Source organism: Brassica napus, assembly GCF_020379485.1.
Source record: "Brassica napus cultivar Da-Ae chromosome A5 unlocalized genomic scaffold, Da-Ae chrA05_Random_43, whole genome shotgun sequence".
NCBI classification, from domain to species: domain Eukaryota; kingdom Viridiplantae; phylum Streptophyta; class Magnoliopsida; order Brassicales; family Brassicaceae; genus Brassica; species Brassica napus.
Window position 1 is genome coordinate 74,231 of NW_026014040.1, and position 19,480 is coordinate 93,710.

Genomic DNA, 19,480 nt, shown 5'->3' on the forward strand with positions numbered 1-19,480 from the left:
GGGATGGATGCACTTTTAGGCGGATATAACACGATACCGAGAATTCTGGTGCATATGAGTAGTTCATGTGGTTCGTAACATATGCCAGGAGAAGACGTGAGACGGGCATGGTCGAGGGTCGCATCACAAATTCACAATTGCTTCTAATGATCTTTAGTGCTTGAGGCTTAATGATATGCTTTGTGTGGAGTAACTTGCACGATGGAGGCAGCTGTTAATGTGAAAATAATGAGTATGCAGGCCATGTTAAACTAGTAGATCTGTTGTGGTGCCTTGTAAAATCAACATCGAAGTCAGGATGGCCGAGTGGTCTAAGGCGCCAGACTCAAGTTCTGGTCCTCGTAAGAGGGCGTGGGTTCAAACCCCACTTCTGACAACATTTTTTCATTAAAAAGAAGAACAATATTTTTACATTAAAAAGAAGATGCAACATGGCACTAGCAGTTAGTCTACCACCTGCATCTTCCGAGTCTTTCCTTCCGTATCAGACGGCCTGCAGCTATTTTATGGACTCTCTTTGAATAATTGATGGGCTTGCTTGCTGGCATCTCTGATTATGGCAGAGAGCGGAGTAAGTAATATGTGTGTCACGGATCGTTAAAAAGTATAATTGGATAAATCAAACGAACACTGCTTCAGTCCATAACCAGATGTCAGAACTATTAACCGCTGGTTTAGTTTCTCACATGTTATCACTATAAAGTATGAATGGTCAGCTGATCACATAAGGATAATTTGAAATTTTACAACACTATAAAGTATGAATGGTCAGCTGATCACATAAGGATAATTTGAAATTTTACAATTTCCAGGTCGAATCTTAACTTGCATCTATCTTGATTCAGATTTCCTAATACCAGATATGTAAAGATTCGATGTTGTTTAAATAAGTCAAATACAGAGTATCGGTTTTAGAGATGCAAGACCATCGATGTACTCTATTTTTTATTCTAAAATAAAGTAATTCTACGATAAAATTGGAGTTTACTCTAATAGTACTCTATTTTAGAATAAAAAAATAGAAACTCTAATAGTACTCTATTTAAGAGTAAAAAATAGAATACAAAAAAATTAACAAATTACTCTATATTTGGAGTAAACATGTTTTTCACTCTATTATAGAATGAGAAATATAGTATCAATTGAGCATTTTTACTCTAAATTTTATTTTACAGTAAAAAATAGAAAAGTTGGAGATATCTTTATAAACTAAAAAAAAATTGTATGTCCCAAAAACAACATAAAAATAATAATATGAAATTTTGGTAAAAATAGTTATAAAATTGAAGAAAATATGAGTGAGGTATATTTCAGAATAGATAGTAAAATGTTTTTTTAGAACTTACAAGATAATACAATATAGCTTTTACATATGATTTATGAAATATTTTTTTAAAAAACTACAAGATAATACAAAAAATATTTTTACAGATAGTTTATGAAATACATGCTAATACCATGTATTTGCGTATCACAGTTATCAAAAAGAAAGAAAAAAACATATTCCTCGTATGTTTTAATTTTGAGAATGGACCGGACTTGAAGAAAATCTATACAACTCTCAAACAAAGAAGACTGGAAGAGAGTATAGAAGGGATCGAAGCCGACGCAGCAAAATCAACGGAGGAAAAGAGAGGGTCCCACACAATCCACGTTGGCAATAAAAAATAGCAATAAGAGATATCGACCCATCACTTGCAAACCATTACATAATCACAAGTCTCAAGTGGTCTCTCACCTCCAATAAAGAAATTGGAGAGGAAGAAGAAGACACCAAACATAAAACTCATCTTCTGACATTAAAAACCCAGAATCCAAGAACCACTCTTCACGCTCTCACACGGGTCTTTGTGTTCGGCGTTGTAAACAATGCTGCTTCCTCTCTTCTTCTTCCTCCTCCTCCTCCTCAATCTCCATCTCTCTTCCTCCTCCTCAATCTCCTTCCCTGATTTTCAGATCATCGACGTTCTACAACCGCTCACCGTCACTGGAACCGGAACCCTTTCCGATTTCAACAACACCGACGAGTCTAAGTACACTCTTCGTCTCCTCCACCGCGATAGATTCCCTTCTGTTTCTTACCGTAACCACCACCACCGTCTCCACGCCCGTTTGCGGAGAGACACAGACCGAGTCGCCGCCATCCTCCGCCGCATTTCCGGCAAAACTGTACCTTCCGGTTCCAAGTACGAAGTCGACGACTTTGGCTCCGATGTGGTCTCCGGCATGGACCAAGGGAGCGGCGAGTACTTCGTCAGAATCGGCGTCGGAAGTCCGCCGCGAGATCAGTACATGGTGATTGACTCCGGTAGCGACATGGTTTGGGTTCAGTGTCAGCCTTGCAAGCTCTGTTACAAACAATCCGACCCGGTTTTCGACCCGGCTAAATCCGGGTCCTATACCGGAGTCTCCTGCGGGTCCTCCGTATGCGACCGGATCGAAAACTCCGGCTGCCACTCCGGCGGGTGTCGCTACGAGGTCATGTACGGGGACGGGTCTTACACTAAAGGGACGTTAGCTCTCGAAACGCTGACGTTTGGTAGGACGGTGATTCGAAACGTCGCGATGGGATGCGGCCACCGGAACAGAGGAATGTTCGTCGGGGCAGCCGGTTTACTAGGTATCGGAGGCGGTTCGATGTCTTTCGTGGGACAATTAACCGGTCAAACCGGAGGTGCGTTCGGTTATTGTTTAGTGAGCCGCGGCACAGACTCGACCGGTTCGTTGGTTTTCGGACGTGAAGCTTTGCCCGTTGGTGCCTCGTGGGTCCCGCTCGTCCGTAACCCGCGTGCGCCGAGCTTCTACTACGTTGGTCTCAAGGGTCTCGGAGTAGGCGGCGTTAGAATCGCTTTACCGGACGATGTTTTCGACTTAACCGAAACCGGCGACGGCGGGGTGGTTATGGACACCGGAACGGCCGTCACAAGGCTTCCCACGGCGGCTTACGCTGCGTTCCGGGATGGGTTTAAGGCCCAGACAGCAAACTTGCCGCGAGCTTCCGGCGTATCGATATTCGACACGTGTTACGACCTGTCCGGGTTTGTCTCGGTCCGAGTTCCGACCGTGTCGTTCTATTTCACGGAAGGTCCGGTTTTGACTTTACCGGCGAGGAATTTCTTGATGCCGGTGGATGATTCGGGGACGTACTGTTTCGCGTTCGCGGCGTCTCCGACGGGTTTGTCGATAATAGGGAACATACAGCAAGAAGGGATCCAAGTATCTTTCGACGGAGCCAATGGCTTTGTTGGGTTTGGTCCCAATGTTTGCTAGCGTTTAACAAAAAAAATAAAAGATATTTACGTTTTTTGTTCGCTAGTAAGTAAAAAACTTTTGTCTCAATATGTATCTGTCTTTTATTTATTAGCTTCGGTTTTGAGTTTTAATAAGTGGTAATTAGTATAGAGAGTACTGAAATGTATATGATTTGACCAAAATTGTCTTTTGGATTTTTGATTGAGGAATCTATATAATGATATGAGTTACTGTTTGATTTGTGATAATAGAGTGAGATTACCAAGTCAAAAGTAATTAAACAGCAAAAAGGGTTAAAAATTGCTGAACACTTTTGTGGTGAAGCGTGAGGGCATTGGGGAATGGACCTTTTGTATTGACCAAAGTTAACGTTACAGTAAATACGTTTTACTAAGCAGTTAGCAGCACATGTCCGGTCAGAGATTTTCTAAGTCATGATTCATGATGAACACTTGACTGAAGTTTGACTTTTTAATTTAAAATTTACAAAAAAATTACCAAAAGCTAGATTGGTATGAAGTTTCATAAGCCCTTTGTGTTGTAATTTTGCATAACCTGATAGTATGTGATTAATTTTGATTTGGAAGAGAGGCTAAAAGGAGTAGGCCTGATGGGCAAAAATTATATGGTGCCAGTCTTTAAGTTTGTACATGAGTACCTGAGCCAGAGAGACCAACAAAAGCTGGACATTTTTATTCAAAAAGGAGTGAAAGGGGTATCATTTAAAGCAACTTAATAATCTCTAGTCACAATCGTGATGCACCTCTTCAATTCATTACTTCCCCGTGGTATTTTTCAAAGTTCGTTAGAAAGAAAAAATAATAACTTTCAATTTTCACTTTTTGTGTCCTTTAAGTGGGTTTCATGATAATCACAATACAGGACCCAATCTAGTTGATTCATGGATGAAAAGGCCCAGAAGTGTACCTTTCCAATGTCAGAATAATTTTTTCATCTTTCTTCTATTATCTGACTTATTTTCTAAATGCCGTTGGATACCTTGAATTATAACAATAGAGTCAATTCTATTCACACCGTAACTTGAAAAAAAGGAAGAGAAAAAATCAAGATATGAATATGAGGAGAGAGCACTAACCGACGAGAAGCACGTGCATTCATACCATCATAATTATCAACTTCTTGTGAAAACTTAAACCCAAAAAAGCCTCTGGTGAAAAATGGAAAAGAGAAATGACTTAAAGGGCCAAAGAAAAAAGAGAAAAGTCATACATAGAAGAGGTCCCATTGTCTTCTATGTTGTCCCCTTCATTGGGCATTTAATCAATAAAAAGTTCCACCACTGTATATCACAGTAATGATTCATCATCTTGAAACTTAAAGCTGCTTCTTACACAGAACCAAACTTTAACTTTCTTAGCACTTTCCACTCGTAGTTTGTTTTTGTATATCTATAATTCTATATATAACATTGGTTTATCCCCTAATCTCTCACCTAAAATGCATAGAGTTTTGTTCTAAACTGTCTTTAGGTTCTGCATTTATTTGTTCCAAGACATTCTATGAATGCATCTCCCACATATGACAAAGAGTTTTCGCCATTTTCTCATCACATATACCTTCCTCTAAAACCAAAGACAAGCGTAGACATCAAACGGGAACATAGCAGCAAGTCAAAGGCGTACCTAGGATGGTGGAGTCAATCACTACGACCTGATTAGAGGAACCAATCCTCATCTGCTTCAAACAAAGCACTATATAGGAACAAGATATGTACATACAGAGGTTCTGTCACCATCTACATAGCTCAAGAGGTAAGCACAACGCATAGATGCATACAACAAGTTCCAAAACAGACTCAGAACCTGCAAGCTATAAAGATTGCTTGGAATGACCAGCCAAGAATACATAAGAAATGTCACTGTAAGAAAAAAAAATGATTAGCTGCCCAAAGGTATCAAATATACAGCAGTAGATCCTTGAGATTTACCGTTAAACTCTTACACATGATACATACCATGAAACGATTTAGTTATTTACATATGGCATAATTCCAATCAATGAAATTCCGCGCACACAAAAAACCTAGACTGGCTCCAAAGCCTCACAAAACCAAACACGAAATCCTAGGAGAGGCAGAGTCTTGAAGTTATATTACATAAGCAGGTAGAGGTTTCTTCCTGATCAAAAAAAGCTCTGTGCATAATCTCCCATAATAAATACTATGCAACCTAATTCAAGCAACGATTAGAAGGCTACACGTAGAGCATACAATGAGTGGTCTACACCATAAAAAGATACTTGAGATCGTCAACTGTCAGTCGAGTGGCAGAGCTTCCACCATGCTCTTCACCATACGCAGATGCAACAATCTTCCTTTTCTCTTCCTGATGAAATAAAAAATTGAAAATGATAGTGCTGAATCACTGTAACCAAGTCAGAGCGAGCTGAAATATTGCGTAGAATACCTGAAGTAACAAAATTCTATCCTCAACGGTGCCTTTTATAGTGATGCGAGTTACACTAACTGGCCGAGTTTGTCCAATACGATGTGCACGATCAATAGCTTGATCTTCGGTTGTTGGATTCCACCAAAGATCCAGAAGAATAACATGACATGCATTTACCATATTCAACCCAAGGTTTCCAGCTTTTAGCGACATCAGCATCACCTCTACCTGTTAATAGAGAAAGCTTTAGGATCGATACTCCATGATTCAGAGAAATGACTAGTTAAAGTATTTTGGAAAATATATCTAAGATATTCATATCACTCACATCTGGATCATTGCTGAATTCTTTTACAGCCCTGTCTCTTGCTGCTAGACTCATTGTTCCATCTAATCTTCTGAATTCAATACCATTTTCAATAAAACTCAGCTCAACCAAGTCAAGCATACCCGTCCACTGAGAGAATACTATCGTCTTTATTGGCCCCTGGTTAGGTGAAGATGAGTGAAGAGTCGTTGGCTCTATAATGGTAACATCATCGTCATCGTCATGTGGCTGTGAGGAAGAAGGCATTTGACCATGTTCGGAAAGCGACTTCAGGATATCTAGGACAGCCTTGATTTTTGATGAACTAAACTCGCTTTTTTGAAGAGCTGATCTATCCTGTGAAGAACTACATCCTGTATCATTGGTGATGCATTTTCTAAGGGAAGATTCGGAGAAAACCACATCACGCCCAATGTCTTCTCTGCATCTCCGTACAGGGCACACGTTCTCATCCCCAGTGATATGTTCTGAAGCACACTGATAGCAAAATACATGCCCACACAGCGTAACAACAGGGTTTTCCGGTGGATCCTGCAGATAAACAGGGAACTAGAGTAAATATTCTCAGAACTGGCCTAAGAATTAGAGAGCAGTGAGCCTGAGGACATGTTTTTTTCCTAGCTCTCAATTACTCTGCACTTACATCACATATATTGCAGATGGCAGATGATGACTCTAAACGATTGAGCAGGTTGATTCGAGCCTCCCTAGGGAGTCTTTCGACTGCTTCTTCTGATTCTTTTCCAAGAGGATCTGAGTTGTACCCGTTAACAAGTTGTGGGTGGTCACAAGCTTGGCGTAGACGCAAAAGCATCAGAAGAATATTTCCGTAGTTTTGGCCCAAAGTTCCTGCAGCAGCATAAGCCTGCAGAAAATATTATTAATCATCTTATCAGGTGTACATGACTACAAGTACGAGTTTATGTTGTTTCACTGGCAGAAAACATGATATTCCAAGAACGCTCCTGTAAGGTCTCATTTATAAAAGCATTGACTAGCTTTATAGACGTTTCTTCTTTTCCAACAAAGTGCACATCAATTTCAAAGTATGAACTAATAAACTGTGGAGGACGAAAAGGAAAACCTTGAATTGTGATCGTGAATCTGCTTCAAGCTTCTTGTAGAAAGAGCGCTCCTCCACTGAAAAGTCCACTTTGCTCAAGCTAATTTTCTTTGGAGGTAGATTAATAATGGGTTTCCCATCAAGCAATGTTCCTAGATATTAGAACATGAGATATTTAGCAGAAATCATCAACTGCATCCCAGCTACGTACGAATAACATAATAGCAATATAAAAAACTACCATCGAGTAAAAACGATCAAATACATATTAGAAAGAAAATAACACGATAAACTTGGGTACCTTTTGTACGGCGCAGCATTATAGCCTTTAGAACAGCTTGAAGCTTTTTGTAACCATGAAGAGAACTTTTGGAAATTGGAACCTTGATTGTATGGTAAAATGACTTGTACACAGCATACGGATTATATCTAAGGAACCTGAAATAGCTGTATAGATCATCAATCGTATTTTGAATTGGCGTTCCAGACAAACACCACCTCCTCTTGGCTCGAAGAGTGCAACAAGCTCTTGCCACTTGTGTTGTATGATTCTTAATTGTCTGAGCTTCGTCTAGTACTACTCTGAGCCAACCAACTCTTGATAAAGTACCACAATCAGAGTCGAAAGAAGAACCGTCCATGCTTTTTCTACCTCTTTTCTTACTCTTCTTACTGGCCTTCATTGCAACCTTACGTTTCTTCTTGTTGCCATGTTTTTGGTTATTGTCTTCATCGTTCTCATCATCGTCCAACAAGGACTGTTTGGGAGCTTCATTGGTAACAATGGCGTAAGTTGTGACAACCACATCATATTTTGCTAACTCCACAGGATCTTTGGTCCTATTACCACCATGGTAGACTAAAACAGAAAGTTTAGATTCATCAGAAACCTTCTCATCAAGCTCTCTTGCCCATTGCCTCACAAGACTCGCTGGACAAACAACTAATGTACCAGCAGCTGGTCTCTTTCTTTTAAACTCCCTTACTGAAGTACTCACTTCTTCATCTTTGACTTTCTCCGCATCTGAACTGTCATTCTCATCACTATCACCAACACTCAGAACCGTGGTCTCACTGTTGGTTAAAACCTTGAGCTCTGTTTTTGCGTGACTTTCGCTCTCATGTTTTGCATTTTCTGACTCATCATAAGCATCCAGATCCAATATTTCAGCTTCTTCCTTAATAGACAGAACCGTGGTCTCACTGTTCCTTGAATTGAGCTCTGGTTTTGCATGACTTTTACTTTCATGCTTTGCATTTTCTAACTCATCATCAGCATCCAGGTCCAATATTTCAGCTTCTCCCTTGGTTGAGATTTCAGACTTCAGTTGTGACTCAAACTTTTGCTTCAGGATAAGAGCAATCATCGAAACTGTCTTACCAAGTCCCTACAAAAATAGACCTTACATAGTTTGAGGGGAATATCCACGTAACAAAATCACAGATATTAACTTGGGAAGAAATTTAAGAATATGTGACCTGATCATCTGCTAATATCCCTCCCGAACAGTGCAAACTAGTTGTTTCCTTCTGAAACATCCACGCCAATGCAATTTTCTGAAAGCAACAGTATTCAGTACACTGTACACAAACCAATTTCAACGGCCACTAAATGGTAACATTGAAACATGACAATACCTGATGCCTCATAAGAGGAACTGAAAGAATACCAGGAGGTAGATCAATTTCGGTCTTGGGTTGATTCAAATCCTGCAGGATTAACATACTCTTTTACTAAAAATTGCACTTAATATACCATTAAATATCAGGTTGACAATGGAAACAACACAACACAGAGCTCTCAACATATTTACAATGCACCTGGGTAAAATCGAAAATGAATGCTCCTCATAAACACAATTATCTAAAATATCATTTTTCAGATGAAGAAAAATAAAGCAGCTTTACTCGGTCTAAAATGAGTAGATTCAGCATGGTAATATAATATGACTCCAGCATCAATGAGAAACCATATAAAACGAACAATGCACCATAAATCTCTGAAAAATATTTAACCAAAAGAAAGGAGCCAAGTTTGGAGCTATTCATTGCTCGATATTCACTATCGCAATCATACTAGGTGACTAAAGCGACACAAGACATGCAAACAGAGAAGAACAGCCAAGTGTTGAAGGCTATACATAAGAGAAGATTGAGTTACCTGTAGCGCAGCCTGATAGATCAACCTCTCATCGTTCTCAGAATTCATATCTTCACCAACGCCAACCCTGTGAATTGGATCGCTTGGACCACCATAATGTAACGGAGAGGATGCAGATGTTCCAATGGTCATAGACGGAGGGAGGATCCTAACCCCATTCATGCCACGGTGAATTCCTATCTCAGAATGAGCTCCACGGTGACGATCACCAAACGCACTCTTGTTGCTTACAGCAGAACTACTACTATAGTCCGCACCAAAGCGACCCGCGTTGCCATGGCTTACACCGTTGGAAGCACTTCTTGGAGGAATAGGAGTCGTATTAAAAGATGGCGGAAGGGTTCTTTTCAGAGGTTGTTGAGAAGAAACAATTGAAGTCCTCGAGTTAACGATGCTCTTGTCATTCCCTCTAGTAGTAGTTCTAGAGCTGTCTCTTGGCCGAGATGCATAACGTGGAGCACCATAGCGAGAAGCTGGATTTGGAGGTCTAGGTGTAGGTTGAGTATTAGCAGCAGAGGAACCCTTTTGAGGAAAACTAGTGCTGCCTGAAAAAAAGTAGCAATGTGATTTGATAACTCCATAAAGCTAAACCTCACGGAGAGAGATAAAGAGTAAACCATCTAGCCAAGGGGGATTCTTCCTGGTTCTAACTTCTTCTTTAATGGGCTCTTCTGATACCTCCTCTTCATCACTACTACTAATACTACTACTGCCTGAACTGATTTCAATAGCGGATTCCATCATGGGATCTCCTTCGTCTTCACTCTTTCCAGCAGTCGAGCTTCTGAGAAACCGAATCAGCCTGCGATGCAAAACATTATCCACACTGAAACTAATAGCCAGCAATGCTATCAAATTCGACTAAGCTGAAGATCAATGAAGCTAATCCAAGGAAATGAAAATCAAAACGGAGTAAGCAGAAATGGCGGGATAATGGAAACGGAACACATATTTCGATTTTGTAAAACCCTACCTACACTATGAGGTAAAAGTTAAAAAAGTAAAACAGACGAAAGAAGAAGGCGAGAAAGATGGAGAATCGGGGAATGAGAGAGTACCAAGGAAGCAGCGAGTTGGAGAAGAAGGAAGCCACTGTTGATTCGGAAGTTTTTTTTTTTTTTTTTTAACCTTTCTGTCACGACGGCTGATTGCGATTTTGACGGAGAATAGGGGGAATGTAATGTGAAGGGATGTTGGGACGTTTCGTTTTTTTTTTTTTAAAGAAACTTTACTAATTTACTTTTTTAACCAATGTAAAAACAAAAGGGGTATTAGCCGGCCCATATTACCCAATTGTCCACATAAATCCAATATTAATAATTGTTTTTTCTTCTTAATCGAACCACAAAACAAAAACTTCCACTGGTGAACATTTGATGAACAAGGAAAAAAAATTAATTTGAATAATTGAGTAATAATATAAAAACAAACTTTTTGTCATTTTGTTTCTTATCCAATTTAGAGAAATGTTTCTTCTTAAATCTTTTTAAAACAGAAGAATTAAGTGAAACTCATCATGTGTTAGTAAATTGACAATTTTCCAACTTGTTTTGGCATAAATTTGATTTATTATTATTTTTGTAAGAAATTGTGCTTACCAATTGAAACCAAATTGTATTTAATTTTCTTTTTTTAGAAAACCATAAAGACATTTTTGTTTAGTACTACTTTTTGTTTACAATTTGATAGGTTTTAAAATATTTGCTAGATGTAACTTCGCATGGCTTTTTTTACTTTATCTAACTGGTTTATTCTTTAATGGAAAGGAAATGAATGATGCTCTCGGTAGACCTCAAGCAAGAAAGTAAAACACACAAAAATAAACCTCCTTTGATTGGATGCATCGAGTCGTAAGTAATTCGGATTAAACATATACAAGAGATGATTGCTTAAAGAGATTCTAACAATAGAGAAATGTGCCCCTATTAATAAATTGTTTTTATTGTTTTATATAAGCTTGGTTTTATTTTTATTTTTTTGCTAAAGGGTAAATATCATTAGACGATAATGAAAATCCGGTTACAAGTTATAGAACATTGAAACCAAGAGATGATTTTCAGTTTATCAGGTTTATGGAACCGCAAAAAGTTTAAAAAAGCCCCATAGAACCTACAAAGATTAACAACCAAGCAACCCAAACAATGGCTTATTTAAGTTAATATTACATTGAAGCACAAAGACAGCATTTTGAACTCCCATACCAAAGCGCTTCCTGTTCTACTGGTTTGAAACACAGAGCAGGAGGATAACCTGAAGACGAGTTCGATCGAGCCTCACCGGCATCGACGGAAGCGCCTAGCTCACGCCCCGGAGCTCCGCTGGAAGAGGACGTCGACAAACAAGCCCAAGTTAACACAGAGGATGACGACAGTGTAAACCCGCTGCTACACCACTGAAGATGAAGATCGCGGTCAAGCGCAGTCGGTCGTTTTGGCCCCTCAATCCGCTGCGCGACACAGAAGATGCGGCGGAGACAGCAGAGTTACGTATCACAATTGACCGGAAGCTTTGGAACGGGAAATGAAGCACAGAGGGAGCACGGAACTCCTTGAAGCAGGTGACCTGAAGACAAAAGAAAACATCGCTCTTTCCGCAAGAGACGTCGACGTCGAGGGTTGTCCTCAAAACCCTAGTAGAAGACGATGAGAGCAGGAAAGGAGAGCTAACCATTCGCTGAGGAACACCATGGAAGCTGTCGTTTAAGCTTGGTTTTAGAGACCAAACAATTAGAGAAAACATCAAACCCTGTACTTTAAAATATTTTCCAGTGTTCTGTAAATGTTCCTAAAGTGACGCTTCTTAGTGATTTTGATGACATTTGGAGTAGAGAAAAGAGTGGCATGGCGTGACAGTTTGGTCTTTGGTGTATGCCACAAAAGTGATTTTGATACATTACCATCGCAGTAGTCTCATCCACTTTAGAGTTTAGCAGAAGATGTAATTAACATAAAACTGACATCATGCAAAGGAGTAGGATGCACATTTTTAAACCATACAACCACCTTGTTCTACTCAAAACTGGCCACACATTTATTTAATCCACAACGGATTGTTATGATTTCATTAAAATAAGTCGGAATAACAATACGCGATCGAAAAACACCATCCAAAACTTATAAGAAAACTCTAACAATATGCAATAAAATAACACCATCAAACCATTGTATATGATTTCATTTACATGGCTTGATGGCTAAAGAAGCAAGACTACGAGCACAAACCTCCTTGTTCAATTCGTTCAAGAGAGGCCTAAGCAGCTCACTATTAATAGTCTTATCAAGTTTTATCACTTCAGAATTTGTTTCAAAGAGAGACTTCCACAGGGGAAGAATCTCAGTCTCTATTGCTTCCCTAGCAAACCCATTTGCCTCTGAAACATCCTTGACAGACCCCAGATTCTCCTCTAGCTTCTTCAGCTCTCGGTTGTATTGTTCAAAAACAGACGGTTTCACTAGGCAACCGATTTCGAGAGTGGAAACAATGTGAGCCAAACCTCTGATGGCAGAAACAAAATCCTGTCGGAACGTCCCCATCAGTTTTGATTGAGTGGATTCTCCACCGTCAATGTAGACGAGATTCTTGGGTTTGATATATGTTGCATACACGAGTTGTATAACACGGTACAATCGTCTTACCGCGGGACCACGACGATCCATCTTTGTTTTAAACAATGTAAAAAAACAGAAGTACGTCATAGAACGTCTGTCATCGGATAATATGAACATTGCTTCAGCCATACAGAGCGAGAGCTCAACTCCGAGTCGCACAGCTTCTTCTTTCTGCTCCTTCTCTTTGGTGACGTCAGCAGTCCTGTAAATAAATAAATAAATATAAGAAAAGTAGGGATTTAGACTTTCCCTAACACGTAAGAATAATATGAAGTCTCAAAGGGAAAGAATATATCACTGACCCATTAGTGAAAGGGGAACATCTAGACTGCGGTATAACACGGTCAGTCATCTGTTGTTTCAAGATACAAAATAGTCAATTCACAGTCTAAATTTTCTTCTATAAATCGAACAATATAATATGGAGAAGATCCCTAGATTGTAACTGCAGCCTCTAATTTAAAACCCCTTGAATCGATGTCAAACCCCAAGTCCATGGAACTCACCTCGATTCGATATCAGGGTTTAGGCTTATCAATTCCCTTGATTCCTTAGAATTTAATGTAGACTGAAAACTAACGATTCGAACCAGGCTTATAGATTCCTTTTTATCCTTTTCTTTTTTTGTTGAGACGGTCAAAACTGATTTGTCAACTGACCGCATCTGTTTACGGGTTTAGCATTTATCTAAAGTTAATGTAGATTAAAAAAAAATCTCAACCATTCCCACAATTATATCAACCGTTTTTTTCTTAGGTCAACTATCTCAAACCGTTTTTAGAATTTTATTCCTGGTGAACATTTGTCATTTCATGAACTGGTGAACGTTTGTCATTTCATGAACAAGAAAAAAAAAAGATAAAACAAAATTTAATCTGAATAGTTCAATAAATAAATAAATAACTTTGTTGCGTATCAAATTTACAGATATATTTCTTAAATAATTTAAAACAGAAGAATAAAATTATGTGTTAGTAATTTGACAAAATTTCAACTTCATTGGCATAAAATTGAGAAACAATAGATTTTATTATTATTTTGTAAGAAAATGTGATTAGCAAATGATGCGAACCAAATGGTTCAATCAAGATAACCAAATCAAACCAGACTTGGTTAAGAAGATAGAAGGCGTTTCCTAATTTCTTTATTGTTGTTTCACGTTTCCGTAAGTGTAGGAGCTTGATCTCCATATCTTTATTTATTTAGTTATGCAATTATGTATAGGATTGTGGATCTATCCACTAGTACTTTTAGTTTGTATTTAAAAGGCTCCTTGTGAGGAGAATGATATGAAAAAAGAAAATTGACGCAACTTGTTTCTTAAGTCTTTGGGTTCCATCATTTGGTATCAGAGCAAACTCTCTTAGCTTTGAGGAGGGGCCTTAATTGGCATCAAAGCATGTTTTGTTTTTGATCCGGACCACCTTGTGGTATCAAAAACTTCTATCTCTGTTTTTCCATTTTTCAAAAAAAAAAAAAAATTGTAGTGATATAAGATATGAGATGCAATCAAGAGTTCATTGAAGATATAAAGATCACACTCCTCCGTCAAATGCACGATGAATTCCAAAAGATGAAGGTTTCTATGACTGAGAGTTTCAGGAGTCTTGAGGCTACCGTGAATCATATGGTGGAGATAGTGAGAATGATGAAATCTGGTGATGGTACTGCATCTCGTTCGTCACAAACGGTTTCGTCTTACCCGATTCTATCAATCGGTCAATCAAAGACATCACCACCAAAACGCAGACGAGCTCGATCAACTCGGATCAGTCACCAACATCACGCTTTCTGGAGCAAAAGACGACACATACCCAAGAGGAAGAGAAAGAAGATCTCACCAAAAAAGAAAAGGAAGAAAAAATTGCAAACAAAGAGGAGGAAGCAACAACAAGAAATTAAGTCTACAAGTCAAGCGTTTGCATGGATATATCGGCAAGGACTTTCACCAACTGAAGCAACGTGGAAAGATAAACAAGCTTTCATAAGAACCTTGACGACAAGGTTCATTTTATTGATGCGAACCAAATGGTTCAATCAAGATAACCAAATCAAACCAGACTTGGTTAAGAAGATAGAAGGCGTTTCCTAATTTCCTTATTGTTGTTTCACGTTTCCGTAAGTGTAGGAGCTTGATCTCCATATCTTTATTTATTTAGTTATGCAATTATGTTTCCTAGTTTATAGGATTGTGGATCTATCCACTAGTACTTTTAGTTTGTATTTAAAAGGCTCCTTGTGAGGAGAATGATATGAAAAAAAGAAAATTGACGTAACTTGTTTCTTAAGTCTTTGGGTTCCATCAGCAAAACATTTAATTGTGATTACCAAATTGTTTGAATCATATTTAATTTTCTTCCTTTAGTAAACCATTAAACATACTTTTTGTTTACAATTTGATAGGTTCTCAATCATTTGCTAGGTGAAACTTCACAAGGCCATTTTTACTATATCTAACTGATTTTATTTAATAGAAAGGAAATGAATAGAGCTCTCGGTAGTAGTATACGAGACCTCAGGCAAGAAAGTAAAAACTCCTTTGATTGAATATTCTCGGAGAGAAAACCTAAACCGCAAATAAACATCACAACATTCCCCTTTGTTTTTTTTTTGTTCAACTTCCCAACGAAAAAAAGCCTAAACTGAAATCTTGAAGGGAGAGAATAAAATGAAAATTGAACCGAATCCCCCGCACAACAGCTGCTGCAATCTGCGCTGTCAGGGCTTTATTGCGTGCCTCAATATGCTTTTTAGCCGACTGTTAAACCGAATCCGAACTTGTAGTCCTTCTTCTTATGGTCAAGCTGGGTTAAACAGAAACCAATCAACAGTTAGGAAATGAGAATCTTTCCATTCAATCTCAGTGCAAAGAACAAGGACAACTGTGTACCTCTGCAGATATAAGAAAATTGAGTCCCATACTCAATCGTTCTTCCAGAAGAGCGGATGCTATACCGTTTGAATCTATCTTTCCCCGGACACGAGCCTGATACAAACACACAGAGATTATCAAGCAATCTATACCTTGTTTTTCAACTCCATTACATTCCAGAAAAAAAAATTGGCGACTTTACCTGTCTGAGCATGTAGTCATACCCTACACTCGCTACAGCTTCTCTTGAAAAAACGTTGTACATGAAATCAGTTGCAAGTGAGACCTGATCATGAGAAGAAGGTGTCATGTTTTATCTCTATCTCTGTAGGGTTATAAGATGTTTTACCTTGTCGGAAACCTTCTGAACATAGTTCATAAGAAGAAGACCAGTGCTTGCAACTTGCCCAGAGGCGACCTGTTGGTAAAGAAAACGTTCTTAGTATGATAAGGACACAAACGGTTAGAGTATTGTTGTTGTTGAAACGAATGAGAAGAGGAATTACCATCTTATCAGTTTCGTATCTTGCAGCGTAACCTATACCCGACTTCCGAGGCCCACCAGCCCAGAAAACTTCCCCACCCAATGATAGACGTGGTGTCACACTCTGTCCAATATTTCATGAAAAATACAATTGAGTACACTGAAACACTAAACAAAAACAAGCAACATCTCTCACATGCACCGTACCAAAAAGTTTTAATATCACAGATCTAAACTCTAAAGACTGATAACAGATGAAATATTAACTTTTCTTATCGCCATAAAACTAACCATGAGTTATGACCACAACATGTTGGTTCATATCTCATCACAGCTTTACAGCTAGATGAATAAATTCAAATATGGCTAGCCCTTTCCTTAACTATATGACTTTGCGCAGAAAGATTTACAAAAAAAATGCAGCTGTTGCTAAGGAACAATAGTCCACTTTACCTGAATATAGTTAGCTCCAATTAGAGCACTGTTCCCAAATTGAAGTTGGGCTCTGTAGTCTGATCCCTACACAAACATGAGACAAGAAAAACTTCAGACGAACCAAAAGCTAGCAAAGGTGCTATCACAAGGATGAATGAAAAGCTGGGGAAATTCCTCACCATGTAATCAAAGTGAAACATTGCACTCGACATATGAGGCTCATTTGTTATCTGGAAAAGAGTGTAAACAAAGATGTTACATACAAGATTTTCAGAGAATGAATGTACACCATAGAACAAACAAATTCTCACTTACCTGAGCATTCGCCTTCATCATCAACTTATCAGTTAAATCAGCTCTCACTCTTGCACTAGTTCTACCATCAGTCATAACCCTTCCAACAAGCATCAGCTGCATATCTTTATTTTGTCATTTTTTTTCCATATCTTCTTGATAGCCACAAGTATACAGAACAAAACGACTAGCATACCTTTGGGTCAGCATAATTGGCACCAAACTCATAGTGGGCAGTTGGAATTTTGATGGTAGTGTCAGGTGACTGAGAAGGAACTTCCATTGGCCCCATCATTACACTGTTTAAAAAAATTCGTTACAAAGCTTAACGAGAGAAACGAAAAAAAGAAATTTTTTCACCAATAACTGTAAAAACACAATCTTTCTACCTGTGGCAGAGAGCAAACTTTTGATTCAGCCCCTTGGTAAAGTCGAAGCGAAAACCCTCAAAATTCTCTGTCTTTAAAGAAACTGCAAAGAGTAATGAAACCACAGTTACAAAACAACGGGAAAGCTAAACTTAAATGCTTCACAACACAGGAAGTAACCATTACGAGGAGCCATTCAGGATCATGTGAATAAGATTTGACAACAAACAAACACTTTGAAAGAGCTGAATGAAACAGTTTCACAAACATTATGCAGCTACAATCTCATTTTTAATTATTTAAGAATCATTAACAAAAGTGTCATTAACCTAACTCGATCCAATGCACTAAAGCAACACTCATCTTCTAGATTGAGTCATTCCAAACAACACAGATCAGATCACCCACACGGATTGAGATATTTTAAAAAAGAAGAAGAAAAAAATTCTAGATCGAGAAGAAGTAGATAATGATGTACTGAACTGTAAGCTTCACGGTGGAGTTCATCGTAGGGAACAGGGCAAGGGAGATTCGAGTAATCGACTTTCTCGTCGACTTTAGGCTTGTCGTCGATTTGAGCCGTCACGAGAGGTGGGAAAAGATCCGCCATCGCCGAGAATCCCTAACGGCGAGAGTAGAGAGAGAGAGGAGGAGGAAGTGTGTTAAGGGTTTTCTCTTGTGATTTTGGGGGCGAGATCCTCTCTTTTGGGTTTTGTTGCCTTTCAAGGGTTTTGTAGCTTCGTTTTCTCTTTTTTAATCCAAATTCGGTTATTAAACTTAAACCGGTTCTGGACCGTTCATTCCCCGGTCTCATTCAATTCGGCTAAGGACGGACCATTTAATTTCATCTGGTTTAATAATAAAGAACACATGCAAGTGATTTCATTTTACTGGTGCCCTGTACAAACTTACTACTTTTTTTTTTTGGTCTATATGTTAAGTACAAACTTACTAGTTCTAGAATGTGAAAGTATATGTACTACATAAACGTTGCAGTTTTAGTCGTTCAGTAACTTCAGTTAGTTAAGCAAACCAAATATGTGCATAACCAAACATACCATCGGTTACGAGTGGTGTTGTAAGTTGTAACCGATGACATCAGGACGTTTCGGCCTTGGTAACTTACATATATCGTCGTGTTGGCCAGGATGCGGGATAAGCACCTTCAGCGATGAATTTCAATGTTATGGGACTTAATCAGCCCAATATGTACTCCTGTGTCCTGACATTGCTTCTCTACATCTCGAACATTCTCTACTTTGAAGATGTTTTTAGACTCTGTGTTCAAGGCCGGTCCTGGGCTAAAGCTCATAAAACAAGGGCTTTAGACGCCAAAAGTTATTAGTCTTTTAGAGGCGCCAAACTAAGGTAAAAGGCTGTTTAGCGTAGTGGCTTTGAGATGTTGCTACTGTCTTTCACGTTGGTGGTTCAAAGCTCTTCAACCTCTTTTTTTTTTTCTTCTTGATAATGATGACTATGAAATAAAACGTGAATACTTGATGGAACATCATCACTTGTAAAATAATTAATAGTTTCTTCCTTTTTCAATCATATTAGTTTCTTTTATTATATTAAATATGATGTATAAGATAAATATTAAACACGAACCTAATTAATAATTCATTATACGCTTTACGTTTTATGTTTTAATTCTTTTCAATTGTATTTTATTCTAAAGCTACGTTCACATTTGGTGATGACTGAAATGGTTGTGTTTCCCACCTCTATATATGCCTTCTTCTCTATTTCTTCTTATTGGTTTTCATACTTTTTTTATAATCTATTTTAAGAATTTCTTGAAATCTGAATAAATATAACATTATTAGAAGTTAGATATGTTTTCTGGAATTCAGTAAAAATTCAATATAATTTTATAAATGAAAATATTGTTAAATCTATTTTAGTCTTATGAAGAAAATTCATTTTATGGATTTTGATTACCTAAAAAGAATGTTGACAAAAACCTACAAAACGTTTGAAGTATTAGATTTTTTTAAAAATAACGAATGATTTTTGTCCAAACAAAAAATTGCTTGTATGGAATGTTTTCTCCCAAAAATTGAATTCTTTAAAATTATATCGTTCGTGAATGATTAACTGATTTTATAAATAATATATTGATATTTATGAACTACATTTTTTCGAAAAATAAGTTTTAATGATAGTTTTCCTTGTTGTGATGATATTTTAAAAAAAATTAGAGGTAA

At 38.1% G+C, this 19,480-nt stretch overlaps 4 protein-coding genes and 1 non-coding gene across 5 annotated transcripts; 2 read left to right on the forward strand and 3 right to left on the reverse strand.

Annotated features, from left to right (window-relative positions):
- Positions 1 to 292: 292 nt before the first annotated feature.
- On the forward strand, positions 293 to 376 carry TRNAL-CAA. Its single transcript has one exon. It is a non-coding gene; the product is annotated as a tRNA-Leu (tRNA).
- Positions 377 to 1,325: 949 nt separating this feature from the next.
- LOC106428805 (protein ASPARTIC PROTEASE IN GUARD CELL 2-like) lies at positions 1,326 to 3,490 on the forward strand. Its single transcript, XM_013869557.3, has one exon. It carries the CDS (start codon positions 1,870 to 1,872, stop codon positions 3,268 to 3,270), a length of 1,401 nt encoding a protein of 466 aa, XP_013725011.1. The 5' UTR covers positions 1,326 to 1,869; the 3' UTR covers positions 3,271 to 3,490.
- A 1,642-nt stretch (positions 3,491 to 5,132) lies between these two features.
- Positions 5,133 to 10,428, reverse strand: LOC106428885 (helicase-like transcription factor CHR27). The gene is made up of 11 exons (XM_048770577.1): positions 10,271 to 10,428; positions 9,830 to 10,014; positions 9,213 to 9,757; positions 8,690 to 8,761; positions 8,531 to 8,608; positions 7,353 to 8,439; positions 7,073 to 7,203; positions 6,632 to 6,853; positions 5,989 to 6,519; positions 5,679 to 5,888; positions 5,133 to 5,597 (listed from the first exon to the last, which is right to left on the reverse strand). Exons 2-11 carry the CDS (start codon positions 9,954 to 9,956, stop codon positions 5,493 to 5,495), a joined length of 3,108 nt encoding a protein of 1,035 aa, XP_048626534.1. The 5' UTR covers positions 9,957 to 10,014; positions 10,271 to 10,428; the 3' UTR covers positions 5,133 to 5,492.
- Positions 10,429 to 12,050: 1,622 nt separating this feature from the next.
- LOC106428819 lies at positions 12,051 to 13,565 on the reverse strand. The gene is made up of 3 exons (XM_013869571.3): positions 13,327 to 13,565; positions 13,123 to 13,172; positions 12,051 to 13,022 (listed from the first exon to the last, which is right to left on the reverse strand). The coding sequence occupies exons 2-3, from the start codon at positions 13,170 to 13,172 to the stop codon at positions 12,386 to 12,388; spliced, it is 687 nt and encodes a 228-aa protein (XP_013725025.1). The 5' UTR covers positions 13,327 to 13,565; the 3' UTR covers positions 12,051 to 12,385.
- A 1,779-nt stretch (positions 13,566 to 15,344) lies between these two features.
- Positions 15,345 to 18,008, reverse strand: LOC106428795 (mitochondrial import receptor subunit TOM40-1). Its single transcript, XM_013869548.3, has 11 exons — positions 17,757 to 18,008; positions 17,295 to 17,376; positions 17,102 to 17,204; positions 16,927 to 17,022; positions 16,791 to 16,841; positions 16,630 to 16,695; positions 16,199 to 16,300; positions 16,042 to 16,110; positions 15,895 to 15,978; positions 15,711 to 15,806; positions 15,345 to 15,624 (listed from the first exon to the last, which is right to left on the reverse strand). Exons 1-11 carry the CDS (start codon positions 17,881 to 17,883, stop codon positions 15,571 to 15,573), a joined length of 930 nt encoding a protein of 309 aa, XP_013725002.1. The 5' UTR covers positions 17,884 to 18,008; the 3' UTR covers positions 15,345 to 15,570.
- Between the last annotated feature and the right edge of the window lie 1,472 nt (positions 18,009 to 19,480).